General features: G+C 38.3%; 1 protein-coding gene across 7 annotated transcripts in view; it reads right to left on the bottom strand.

Moving 5' to 3' along the window:
• The window catches only part of arhgef1b (Rho guanine nucleotide exchange factor (GEF) 1b), a 42,837-nt gene that overhangs the window by 19,296 nt on the left and 9,756 nt on the right, over nt 1-13,785 (bottom strand). For 6 of the 7 annotated variants that reach the window (XR_004656849.1, XM_034873211.1, XM_034873208.1 and 3 more), the window contains exons 2-6: nt 7,538-7,621; nt 7,294-7,407; nt 5,116-5,214; nt 1,884-1,926; nt 1,639-1,744 (exon numbers count right to left, since the gene is read on the bottom strand). Coding sequence is in view for 6 of the 7 variants with exons in the window: in XM_034873211.1 (XP_034729102.1) it covers nt 1,639-1,744; nt 1,884-1,926; nt 5,116-5,214; nt 7,294-7,407; nt 7,538-7,588 (413 nt within the window). In the remaining variant the exon portion in view is untranslated. Of the gene's footprint in view, nt 1-1,638; nt 1,745-1,883; nt 1,927-5,115; nt 5,215-7,293; nt 7,408-7,537; nt 7,625-13,785 lie in introns of all 7 variants that reach the window. The other variant, XM_034873209.1, reaches the window with a different exon arrangement.

Genomic DNA, 13,785 nt, shown 5'->3' with positions numbered 1-13,785 from the left:
GTGCATTACCATTCCTGAAATATGGCTATTCATCAGCATTTCCAAAAGAACAGTACCTTTTTAATCCACGAAAGACACAAATTGCCATTATCCTCTCTATGATGTCCGTATTTGTTTGTTTTGTGTTCTGAGTGCACTGCTTTTTAGCAGAAAATCATGTTATTTTCCTGTGCATCTAAATCCAAGGCAGCCCAACTAAACATTATTTTGTTCAGGTTAAAAAACTAACATAAGCATAAGCATCATGGTTATGTATCAAATAGGAACGCAAAAATAGATTAGATGAATAGATCCTCTAGGATAAATTACTCTTCTAAAGCAAGTTTAAAATCTCTAGACGTTTATTTTTATTTGAATGTATGAATATATGAATTGGTCATTTAAATTGGCTGTGTCAAGAACCCTTAAATTATTGCTCTATTAACATGGTTTTCTGATTTCATCCCATTCAAAACAAAAAATAAATGTTGTTTATGTCACTAATTAAAGTGAGCTTTTAGCTTGGTTGCTGGTTTACTGATTTCACATTTCAAACCTCAGAAACACTCACAGGGAAGAGCTCACATTTCAGGAGTTCAGAGAAACATGAAAATCAAATAACCATGAATTCAACACCTGACCTTGTTAGGTACAGTATTTACAGCAGAAACGTTCCTGAGTGACATTTTTAGTACACCAGGGTTGTCCCTGGATTTTCTTTCTTTAGACACAGGTGATGCGTGAATTAACCTTTTTAGTTACTAGGCTATTCCTTGATATTTCAGTAACTGTATAATTGCTCAACCTTCTATGGCTTGAGCCTCGGACTGACCCTTATTTTCCACTTGGACTGTCTCATCTTGCTAGCTGGTTTATTAGGAACGTGTTAGACAGTATGAGACATTGACAGTGGTTTAAACGTCCCCATACTTAGATAGATGTTAAAATAGCTTATTATAGTCCGTCATCTTTCTCGATCCTCCACTGTGCTAAGCCTTTTATTAAAGAATGCTGTCATTTTCTTCACTTTAATTCCCAAAATGGGATTTCAAGTCACAGCATAATTTAAAACATCAGTGACAAACAACTGTGTTTGTTTCTAGGGCTGGATATTGTTTGATTTTTTCATAAGCATTTTTCACATTATCCACATTATACAGGCAGTGGCTAAAAAAACAGAGAATTTAAAAAAAATACTGTATATCTATACAAAAAAAAAGGAATGCAGGTCATGGGACAATCACTAAATCAAGACAAATTTGTAAAAGAAAAAATTGCTCACGGTGAAATATTTATGAAAAATCTGTCTGACTAAAACATACCATTTTTTTCGAATGCTTTTCATTTGATATTTTTTACTATTTCTAGCATAGGCATATATGCCTTTTGCAGTAACCACAGTAAACAGTGCAACTCATTTGGGAGAAAAACACTGTGACAAGATATAGAAACTTTCTTTACCAAGTATACAAACTGTATACTCATATCATTATCAGAACTAAGCACAAGGTCTCTCAACACATGACAATCATTAGTTTCAAAGCAGACTGCTATGATCATGACGTGAGACAAATATTGGGAATTTACTAAAGAAACATTTGGGGTACAGTTAAGACTATACATGACTGGCTGAGCAGAGTTCAGGATGGGGATTCTAACCTGAAATCTTCCAGCTGTTTGGCCACTTCAGCAGCCTGCATGCTCTGAACCTCCTGAGCATAGCGCCTTTGGGTGTCCTCGTGAAGCAGATCTGGACGGGTTCGGTCTTAGGGAAGGGGGACAGGAGAAGTAAATGAATGAGAATCAGCGATACACAGAAGAAGACACAGTGAGGGTTTGAGGTGTGTGTATGTGGCTATCGAATATATGATGATTTCCGAATACACCATAGGAAGACAGCTTACCCAATTCGTAGGCTACATTCCCTGGTGGTGCCACTCTGAGAATCTATATTGTGGAGCAAAAGACAAAATATTTTAATTTAAATCCCATATGTTAAGAAAGATCACACAAAACTACTGATACGCATGAGTCTGTTTTTGACATGTGACTGCAGATCTGTGTATGTAGTCTTTTAATAAATCCTACCTTCATGGAGGTGGAGTGTTGAGTTTTTGAGAGGCATTGATTTAACTGTAGGGTCATTTTGGAGGCTCTAGTTTAAACGGGTGACATCTGTTTCTTTTATTATGTCCACTACTTTCAAATCCGTAAGGGCAGGCTATATAACAGAACACCTGTATAATGCAATAAAAATTAAAAAGCCCCAAAAAATACAGCCTCAAAAAGAATCATAAAGATAAAATCAACATCTCTCTAAAACAAACAGTTTGATCTAGGTGTACTTAAACTTACTTAGATAATTGCTCCTTTGTTATGTAATGACACAAGACAAATCAGTGTGGTATTTTAACTTACAAAAATCCAAATTAAAGTGTGCAGTAGCTACATATCGCCACAAGGGGTCATTTAAACATTAGAAATAAAACAATAATCAAGAGAAAAAACACATGTTCCAAATGGAAGATACATAGCTCTTTCACTGACATGAAAATAACCACAAGGGCCAACTTTACGTCAATGGGTCTACAAAAAATTAAGGTTTAAAAAAAACAAAAAAAAACAACAAGGTTAAGAGAGGATGATTCTTTCTTAAGTGCTTTCCCACGATCCTGACAGGAAGCTGTGAGTTCGTACAAAAGACAGACAGACTAACAGACAGGCCAGGAGCGAGTGCAGCACAAGCCAGCTCAGCTGACAGGCATGTGCAGTGTGAAATATAACGGAGAAGTGACAGAGGCCGGGTTTGCAGGCTGGGAGGAATAATGGAAAGTGACACATAGAAACTGAAGGGTGCTCCACCGATACAGAGCATAGGCAGAGCAACCACAGCCAACAAACAGCCGTGCACTTGCAAACAAATCACACAATGTCCCTCCTGAGTCAAGTTATAGACTACAGCTGTGCAGTATATCAAATTCCTATTGATAGAACACAACGAGAAAATAATCCAATACCTATGTTGCAATTACAGCTAGGTTTATCTGAATTGATTTTTATATAATACACAATACCAAAGACTGAAAGAGCAAGAATTAGCAACTAAATGACAACTCCCTAAAGCAAAGAATTACAGAAGAACTATCAAATCTAAAGAAAGAGAAAAAAAAGCCTATTGAGAGTCTAACAGGAGATTTAATCCTGCAGTCTATTATTATAGGACTATAATGGAAGTGTTTCAAACCACAAAACAATACAAACATAAATGTGATATTTTATTAATTTGGCATCTGCAGCATCTGCTAAGGTAATCACAACAAGGTACCAAGTCCAAACAGTGTAATGGAAGTCTTCATGGATGCAAAAAGTTGCACCCGACCTGAAAAACTGGCCTGTCCAGTTTGATCCGATCAACTGTGCTTCCCTAAAGGGGAACTGTTATACAGCATTTTCATGTTCATACTTATTTTGTGTTTATTAAAGTTTATAAATAAACAGAATTAGGTTTATACTAGGACATGATTACATGCTTTAATGTTAAAAAAAACACAATCTTTCCCATATTGCCCATGGCTGCTGCACCTCCCCCCCCTCTATATGAGACACTGATCTGCACCGGTCTGCTCTGATTGGCCAGCGTGTTTCCTGGAATAACCGCTGCCCTCCAATTTTGTTTAACTAGTTGAAGTTGGAGCTATTGCAATGGAGTATATAGCAGGACTTTGCTTCGTGACAAATCACCAATAAAGGCTTCTAAAACAAATACTACACAACCAGATATGCCCTGACAGTAATGTGATGAAATTACCACCATTTGCAGCCAAGATGACATTTTTTACTGCCATTAGAATGTAGGTACCTGTGACAATGGTAACACTGCAGTAAAGAAAAACAAAAAAAACAATGACCAATCATAGAAAGCCGGAGAAGGCCGGCGTAGAGTTGCGTAGCACCTTGCCAGAGAAACAAACTGTTGAAACCGGAACGTTCAGAACAGTTGGAAATCTGAACGTTTTAGCTCACATGGATTTCTCTAAATTACGTTTACGTCATTATTTGGCCACATTTAACATGAAAATCCAAACATTCTAACATGTGACAGAAAATATGGAAAACCATGAAATGTCCCCTTTGAAAGATAAAGTGATCAACACAAATCTGTTAAGAGTGGTTAAAACCAAACTCAGGATTAATGTCTAGTGTTTGGCATTAATGCATTACATAGTAATGTACGACTGTAATATTATCACTTTCCACAGTAACTAGTAGTGCAAGCGATTACAATTTCCAAAACAGAAATTACATTACAGTTATTGATCCAAGTAACGCTGCGTTACTGCCTTACCCGTGATTTGTTATTGTCCCAGGTAGGCTTGCTAATATGACGTGACGTGTACGTTTGTGATAATTTAGCGCGAGGTAAGTCAGGGCCAGGACCATCACGTCGGCTACTAGCCAAAACAGCTAAACAAAGGATGACTGAGAGGAATATATTCAACAGCTGTAAGTATTGTCATTATATAAAGGCTTTGATTTGAGGGGGAACATCACATGTCATCAAATTACTGTGAGCGGAGCAGGGTCCCCTGCTCTCTTGCCTTGTGTAATATAAGCCTTTGTGACACCCAACAAAAAACATATTAGTATGTTTGAAGTTATGCAGTTAGGCTGATAGTTGACCCCTCCTGTAAGGTTAATTGTTCTTACAATAAAGTAGAAGACAAAATTACTTTTGATACTATGTAATAAGTAAAGTAATATTACTATTTTAAAGGTTAATAATTTAAGCGTAACATATTACACTTTGTGAGTAACTTGCCAAACAGTGATAACCTTAGGCTAGATGAATTGCATGAGAACAAAATACTGCATGTCCTCAAGTTATCAATGTGACGTCTCTCCCTCTCTGTCTAAATTTGGCGGTTGCAAGTTCTTGTGTGTTTTGTTACCAACTTTACTGACTAACATCATTCTCATGCTCATTGTTTTTATTTTACTTTAAGTTTACAATACATTTAACTAGTTCAAAACTTTATAAATGTGTTCTTGACAATCAGGTCGCTCATTAATTCAAACCATTTGCATCTACTTTAAACTGGCATGTTTACAGGAAATGCAGTGTAGTGTGCTACTTACTGCACCCTTGTCCAAGAAAGTGTTGTAGAACTCCACAAACTGTTTCTTGGTCTCTTTGGCACTGAGGTTCTTGAAGAGGTCAGCATGGAGGTAACACAGCTGATAGGAGAGACAGACAGAAGATTCAATAGGCTTTAATGTTGTGTATGTTGCATTATTGTACTCCCAAGGTTTCTGTTCTTATGTGCATAATTTACAGAATATTTGATATCACAACTCTTGATATAATGGCATACCCTAATTTATAAAAGGGACTACGGGCAGAAAATAGCACTATAACCTGCTACGATCTGGTACAATGCATCTGTCATTGTTCTTATACAAGGTTAATGTTAACATGTGCATTGTCCCTGTTAAAAAAAATTACAAATTATAAAAACTCATTTCACTTCATTTTACCTGACCCTTAAAGTCAAGCTGCTGACAAGAATTGAAGTGCTGTTCATCAAAGCACCAAGATTAATTGGGTATTTTAATTATAAGGACAATGTATCATAAAATAATAGTCATTGTCAGCCATAATCACGCACATACTTCAATCTCAATTAGTCATTAAACACTATTATGAGTGTCTTTGATAAACAATTTACACTTCTGATGATCTGACATACTTCTATTCTCTACATGGACCTCCATGAGACAAAGGGGGTAATAAAGAAGGAGGTTGTCGTGGCTGTGGGAAGTGTAACAGTACCTGGGTGGGTCACGGTGTCTGCATGCAGAACAAAGGGGAAAGGACAGGCATGCTTTATATCAACACTGACGCACAAGGGGGCAAAATGTGCAATCTTGTCTATAAAACAATTTGAATCCACACTTTAGTAAAAACTAGCAGGAAATATGTGCTGTTTGATACAAGCCAGAGCTGCACAAATTATCTTGTAGTGTTATCTTAATGATTAAATATCTTTGCTTCTATTTTTTATCAAACCAATCACTCTCTATTCACATGTAAACCATCTCTTTGTTTTGAGGACGCTAGGATCATCTCACTGTCTTGAACTTGGTTGACTGCAGAAAAAGCTTTTTCGCTACACAGAAAAACCTGCAGTGTCACATAATCAACTGCTTTAGTTTATATGGCTAAACTAGGACTTTAAAACCGGTCTGACGGCTTGTCTTGCTTACTCTGATGGACTCTGTGGAACAGTGGAGCTGTCAAACAACTCCGTTTAAATAAAATGTAACGTAATCAAAACAACAAAAACGAGACCCATTTTAAAATAAGAAAAAAGTACATTTCCTCGAGTGCAATACAATTCTATTATACTGCTAAAGTTGGATGAACAGTCATCAGTAATCACATAACTAGAATCTCATTCCTGAGCAAATTCATTTTAATTAATTATTTAATAATATGATTGAATTATTTTAGCCACAATCATTGAGTTCTTTAAAACATATTCAATGTCTTAAAACATACTCGGGCCAGAAAAGCTTTATCAAGGTGGCTGTACAACTTTTGAACTACATATTAAGAGTTGTTTGAGTGACAGAAAACTATTCAGATTAGATATTAAAGAGTACAACACAGACATGTGTAGTACAAAACAGTGTGTTTAGGATCCCCAAAACAAATAACAATGATCTAACAAAAAAAATGAAAAGAATTTAAACTAGATAGCCTTAGTCTTATTTTATTTAACAGGAGTTAGGCGGAGACAGTGTTGAGATTTACAATACCATACAACTTTCTGTATTGATCATGGTATATTAAGGTGAACTTGTTAATACATATAACATTTAGGTTCCGGGTAATCAGGTATTTGATCTGCTGAACCATAACATTTGACAAACCCATCAGATTTAATTGAAAAAGCACATCATGGCAACACTTCATCTTTATCTTTTTTTAGTCTGATCTATTTAATATGTACTAGTTATTTGATTCAAAATGATCAGTTAATATTATATATTCATTGTTTTGAATGAATAGTTAATAAACCTCCAGTGGAATCATTTATTTAAACTTAGGTACATTTTCAACCTGTGGGAAACACTGACAGGTGTAAAGTGCAAGTATTATGCATGCCATTAAACGGCCTGTTTTGACATCTGTAACAATTAAAAAAGACTCATTTATGTTCCATCAGACTTGTATGAGATGGATGACAGAAAGACGTGGCTGAAACACATTGTGTAGACAGCGTGTTGCATTAGGGGAGTTGTAGTTCTCACCAGAGGAGCCGGGTCAAACTGTAGAATGACATGTTGCATGAAGACCAGCAGGTGGGTTGGCCGTTCCTTCAACACATCTATGTTGTTGAAATGTGCGCACTGGTCATCCATAACCTGAGAGAGAGAGAGAGAGAGAGAGAGAGAGAGAAAGAGAGAGAGAGAGAGAGAGGCCATGAATTCAATTATTATTTGAATTATTTGAAATTACACTAAGCTACTTTGTGCCAGTCCTTTATTCACTCACATCATTGAGATCATTCTCGAAATCCTCATCCTCAGCCCCGATGATGCTCATGGCTGGGTTTGAGCACTGAGCCCCAAACACGCCCTGCTATGCAGAGAAAGGGGAAGACAGAGAGAGGGGAGAGGAACACAAGACAATTAGCAAACATTATGTGCTATAATTTAAACCTGTAGGCTTCCTCTTTGACGTCCTGACTCCCCGCTGAGCAGAGCCAGACATAAAGACAGATTAGGTGAACTTTCCCAGTGAATCACATCAAGCGGAAACTTCCCAGAATCCAATCACGCCTCCTTAAGAGACGACAGGCCTGGTGTGTATTAATGCATTTAATTACTATAAGTAGGATGCCATTCTTATGAGCCAAGCAAGGTTAAGAAATATAAAGCATCAGTTACAGGTTAAGCAAAATGCAGGTGTTTGTGACTTGCAAGAACTAAACTATGATCTGAGGAACTACTGACAAAGCCTACTTGTTTAGTAAAGCTTATTCTGTCCTGATATGCATCATGAGGCTAATGGGAATGGCTGATAATAAATGATAATTCATGGATAATGACGCAATGAAAAAGTTTTTTAGCTAAATAACTTTGAATATTTTATTAAGATGGGGGGTGTTCTCTGAAATGCTCAAGTCCTCTTCCCCCCGGTCTCACCAAAACATGTAGTTTAGGTATTGAAATCAAGAGGGAATAATTCAGTGTTTAACATGTATTGCAAAATAGCATCTTCGATTTAAGCTTTCTCTGAAGTTTGGCCAAATTTTGCCTCTGGAACCTGCTTTTCAGACTAGTGATGGGTTCAGTAATACACAGAGAAAAACACTCATCTAGCCGCCATGACGTAAACCCTTCAGGTCTAAAAATGTAACTAAATTCTAAAAAAAGATTTATGCCCATCCTTGCCTTTGAAATCCATGAATGGGGAAAAAAATGCATTTGAATGGGTGATCAATTTACCCCCACACCACTTCCCCTGCACGCACACACACACACACAAAACACACAAACAACACCTAGCTCTTGTATTCAGTCTTCTGAAGGCCGCAGACCCAGGCCAGCGCCGCTACCGGGGGAACACCCAAACACATAAACACATCAAAAAGCCAACACTGTACAACATGTACCATTGTCCACTGCTAGGTGAGTACAGAGGGCAGAGTGTAAAGAAGTATGAGTCAAAATAAGAGGAAAAAGTGACTCCATTAGTCCCTGTAGGGAATCGAGCCTTGAGAAACTGTTAGGAAGGAGCAGCCTTGTTTTATTAAAGTTATTTATAGATTCAGAGTTTTGAATTACAAAACTTTACACATCCAAGTTTCAAAGCCATTTTGTATGATGGTAGTGAATGAATAAAGTAAGACTTTTATCTAAAGGCTCCGAAAATCTGGAATAATCTGCCTGAGATGAGTCTGTGTCCTCTTTTATGTAAATCATATAGCTTACCCTTACTTTAGTTTATGTAGTTCTTAATTTATACTTTCATTTTTAACTGCCAGTTGTAAGTTGTCATGTTTTATTTCGTATTTTATTACATTATCGTGATTAACTGTTTTGGCTTTATGTTGTGAAAAAGCCTGAAAAGTGCTTGATGTAGAAAGATTATTATTATCATCATCATCATCGTCATTATTATTACTATTATTACACCAGAAGAATAACAACCTGAGTTGTTTTTTTAAAAGCAATATATTTTGATATATATATATCAATATTACAACATACAATTACATATACTGGATAGAAAACTATGGCTGAGTCAATTGAAGGATGTTTTACAGTTCACAGAGCATAATAATAATAATAGTAGATAGATAGTTAGCTGTTTGCCTGTTTGTGTGTTTTTTGCTTTTACTGTAGAAAATCGCTGTAAATGTGCAGATTGTTTAAGTAGCATTAAAAGGAGAATTCCGGCCAATTTTTATGTTAATCTTGATCACTATAAATACGTTAGTACTGTTGACTGAAATAACCCCGACCTGAATCGGTGCAGGCAACATGGAGCAGCTGCAGCTACGTGTACAAGCTTCCACTGAGCTAAAATGGCAGTTAACGGGGCAAGTTGAAGAGTGCCTTTGTGCCTCTTAACAGACACACAATGCAATTAATATGTCTTTACAACATGAAGAGGGCCCTTGTGTAACATCAAGATGTGTTTTCAACTCAGACATTGTTTTAATTCACCTACCCTGTCTTGATCTTGCTGGTGGGTAGCTTGCTTGCCTGGTTAGGTGATAGACCAAGCATTTAGCTGCTAGCTGTTAGCTGCTATTGAAAAGTGTGTTCAGCCCGGCTTTTGTGAAATTCATAAAGCAGCAGTTCTGGGTTTATTTGTAGCTCATCCATTTTGTGTGTGATCGATCTGGTGTTGGTGAGTAGTAAGCTTGGCAGTGTCGATTGTGTGCTAGTTTCCTTCGCCGGGCAGGCAGCCTTCGTCCCCGCCTTCCTCGCCTCCCGTAGCCGAGACGAACTCCCTGAGCGCCCGGTGGAGTGGAAATTTTAGTTTATTTTCTCCTCTCCTTTCTTTCTCTCTTTTAGCTCAGTGGAAGCTTGTACACATAGCTGCAGCTACTCAGTGTTGCATGCACCGATTTAGGTCGGGGGGGGGGGGGGGGGGGGGGTTCAATCGAAAGTACTTGCATATTTATAGCGATCAAGAATAACATAAAAATGGTCCAGAATTCTCCTTTAAGTAGGAACTGAAAACTCACTTAGTGGTTACAGTTGATAAAGGAAATGTGAGTCTGTACACGACCGCAGTTTGATTCAGGGCCTGAATACAGTGTTTGTTTAAGTGGAAAGCGGGAGAGCTGATAAATGCATTGAGGTCAAGGTGAGTTCTTGTAAAGAGTCAGAGCTTTTAGTTGAGAGAGAGAGAGAGAGAGAGAGAGAGAGAGAGAGAGAGAGAGAGAGAGAGAGAGAGAGAGAGAGAGAGAGAGAGAGAGAGAGAGAGAGAGAGAGAGAGAGAGAGAGAGAGAGAGAGAGAGAGAGAGAGATGTGTTCATTCATTGTCCTATCCAGTGGGCTGCGGTTTGAGAAAGGCCAGTATTGGAGAAACATGCGTAGGAGGGGTTAGCCAAACAGAGAGTCACAGGCCTGTCAGGGCCATGAATCCCCATGCACACGCACGCACAGACACAATCACAGACACAGACACACACACACACACAGACACACACACACAGTTATGTCACCACAACAACAACAGCCAATAACATTTCCCGGTGAAAAGATAAGATTCCTTCACTATTACAGCACTACTGAAAACTATTTTCATGCACATCATACATTGACAGGCACGTAGGAACAACAACTCCGTTAATTGAGAAGGCATCAGAAATCTAGTAGAATTTCAGTCACCTGTATTCACTTCAGTTTCCACAATTTGGGCAATATAACCTCATAAAAGACATACATTTGTCAGTTGGCACATGACTTAGTTTATACTATTTTATCTGAAAACATATAAAGCTATCTTTATTCGTATAGCCAAAAATGTGCCTTAGGGCAACAGGGCATTACAAACTGCATAACAATCCTGCTCATCCCTAGACCTTAGCTTCAGATGAATCTCCCAAAAAGAATGTATTGGTGGGTACAATGTTGGTTTAGACACACACGTTCAGTCTAGTGACAAATTGGGCCACAATTGATGGACGCAACCTGACTGTGAAAGCCATAGCATGTTAGAAGAATATTTGGATTATCAATTAATCTGCAGATTATTTTCTTGATTGATTACCTGTTTGGTATACAAACTGTTGTAAAAATTAGGTCCCGCTAACAGTTCAAACTCAAAGGTTTTCACTTTACTACTACATAAGACAGAGAAGCAGAACATAGTTTGAAATTGGGAAAGGATAATAAATTGCAATATATTGCTGAATACTGCAATATATGTTTAAAATTTCAATATCGTATTGGGACATTAGTGTATCAAGATGATATGGTATTGTGAGGCCTCTGGTGATACCCACCCCTAATTCTCTCCAAATAATGGGGGCGGTTATTGGAAAGCTTTTGTATCATGTGGACGCACCGAGTTTCTTATGGGGGCAGCAGAAACTACGCGCTAGAGCTTTAAAGTAACTACAACGGCAAATGAACGGCTGTGGCTCAGTGGTAGAGCGGTCGCCTGCCAATCGGAAGGTTGGTGGTTCCCCCTGCAGTTTCATGTCGAAGTGTTCTTGGGCAAGACACTGAACCCTGAGTTGCCACCGAAGCAGTGCCATCGGAGTGTAAATGTGTGTGAGTGTTTATCTGATGAGCAGGTGGCACCTTGTACGGCAGCCTCGGCCACAGTGTGTTATTGCGTGTGAATGGTGAACGGTTCTTGTGCTATGTAAAAGCACTTTGAGTAGTCGTTAAGACTAGAAAAAAGCTATTTAAGAACAGTCCATTTACATGTAATGGTTATTTACATAATTGATTAATCTATCAGTCATTACTATAATAATTTCCAAAAAACTGTGAAAAATGTCCTTCACAATATCATAGAGCTAAAGCAGATTTCATTAAATGTTCTTCCAAATCATAAAATTTACAAACATGTAAGACCAGGAGATTTTAATTTTATAACTTGGACCCATTACATGTTTGGCACTTTTTATAGAAAATAAACATTTACTTGATTGTCAAAATAGTTATAATATTTTCAATCAAATAATAGATTGACTACTCGTTGCAGCTCTAATAGTGACTAAACTGACAGTGAATGACTTCTTTTCGCATCTCAGTTAACTGTTTGACTCACGTAAAATGCAAAACAAAAAGAGGCTTGTTAAACCTTAAGGAAAGCTGACTCTTATAAAGACATTGCAGCTATTATGTTGCACTAGTGATCGCAGCATTTCAGCCCCCTCATTACGGGAGATGCTAAAGACTATCCCTTGTTATTGTTATGTCTTGGTTGATATTGGAGTTACTGTAATACATGTTCTTACTCTAAGAGATGAATTAAAGTAGTCAGGGGAAAGCCAATTGGGCATGTCTTGGAGGTAAGTAGGGAAGGTCAACTCTGCTCAACATTTAAAGAGCACAAGAGTATAGAGGGGCAGGAGTGGGAGCCTCCTTTGCCCAGATGGAGCCAAGTGGTACATTCCAGCATATGGCACAGTTCAGACAACAGATGGAGACTGTCTGTGAGCTTCAACAGTAACCAGACCCTCTTCCCTTCACCTCCATTAGTACACGATAGCTGGCAAAAGCTTCAAAATGTGAGGGTCCTTCCTGGCTGATACAGACGTGGCTGAATTAGAAAGAAAAGACCACAAGTAGTATACAGCATTTGAACAGAGCGTCCCAGAGGTACTGTGATCAGTTCCGGTGCTCCTGTGAGTCGGCAGCTGCCCCCCAACAGGCCCTCCCCACCCTCCCATCACATTCCATTACTAACTAAGTGTCAGGTGGCATCCATCCAATGATAGCCATCAAGCGTACGTGCCTTTGTGTGTGTGTGCGTGTGGCTTAAGACTGAGCACGTATGTGGGAGGGGGCCATTCCTATGTGATTGTGGGGAGCTGCCGGTGAACGTGCACGTGTGTGGTATATGACAACTGATCTTTACAACAGCATTCCTTCTTCATCTCTGACCAGGCCACGCTCTAATACTGTACATAAGCATAAGAAAAAGAAGAAAAATCAGCACCTGTTTCATCAGACCTCTCGAATATTTAGACAAAGCAGCAGCACAGTTTAGCGTTTCATTTTTCCACCAGCTTACGCTGAGAGGTCACGCTGCAAGCCTAATAATTACTGAGTCACTGTTACATCAGCTCTTATGCAAACCCCACATCCATTGTGAAACCACTAAAAACAATTAACGTTTTTAATAAAATTGAGATTGAGAAGAAGTGGGGCATCTTTGGCGTATACTGCTTGCACCTGTCAATCAAGCTCCTACAATAACATGACGGGGTCTGTCAGAGGGTAGTGTGATACGTCTAGTGGTGAAGGATCATGACCAGGTCAAGTGATGAAGTGCTTATACATGCAGTGGAACCACACAGTGTATGGTTCTAGGAGTAGAAGTGTGCTAATATCATAATTTTTCAGAACGAACCCCACAGTTGGAATATCATTAACAGTGGTCTCTAAAACAGACAAATCTTTAAATAGACGTATCCGCACCAAGACAGAATCAATGCAAGAACATTATCTGTGTGAACAGACAAAGTTTTTATCTTAAGTTTAGCAAACAGTTACATTATAAACAATTTTTTCTCACAATAAGGCTATTTATAGATAATCACG

Source organism: Etheostoma cragini, chromosome 6, assembly GCF_013103735.1.
Source record: "Etheostoma cragini isolate CJK2018 chromosome 6, CSU_Ecrag_1.0, whole genome shotgun sequence".
In the NCBI taxonomy this organism is placed as follows: domain Eukaryota; kingdom Metazoa; phylum Chordata; class Actinopteri; order Perciformes; family Percidae; genus Etheostoma; species Etheostoma cragini.
Note: the sequence above shows the minus strand (reverse complement) of the source record. Positions and strands in the feature narration are given on the sequence as shown.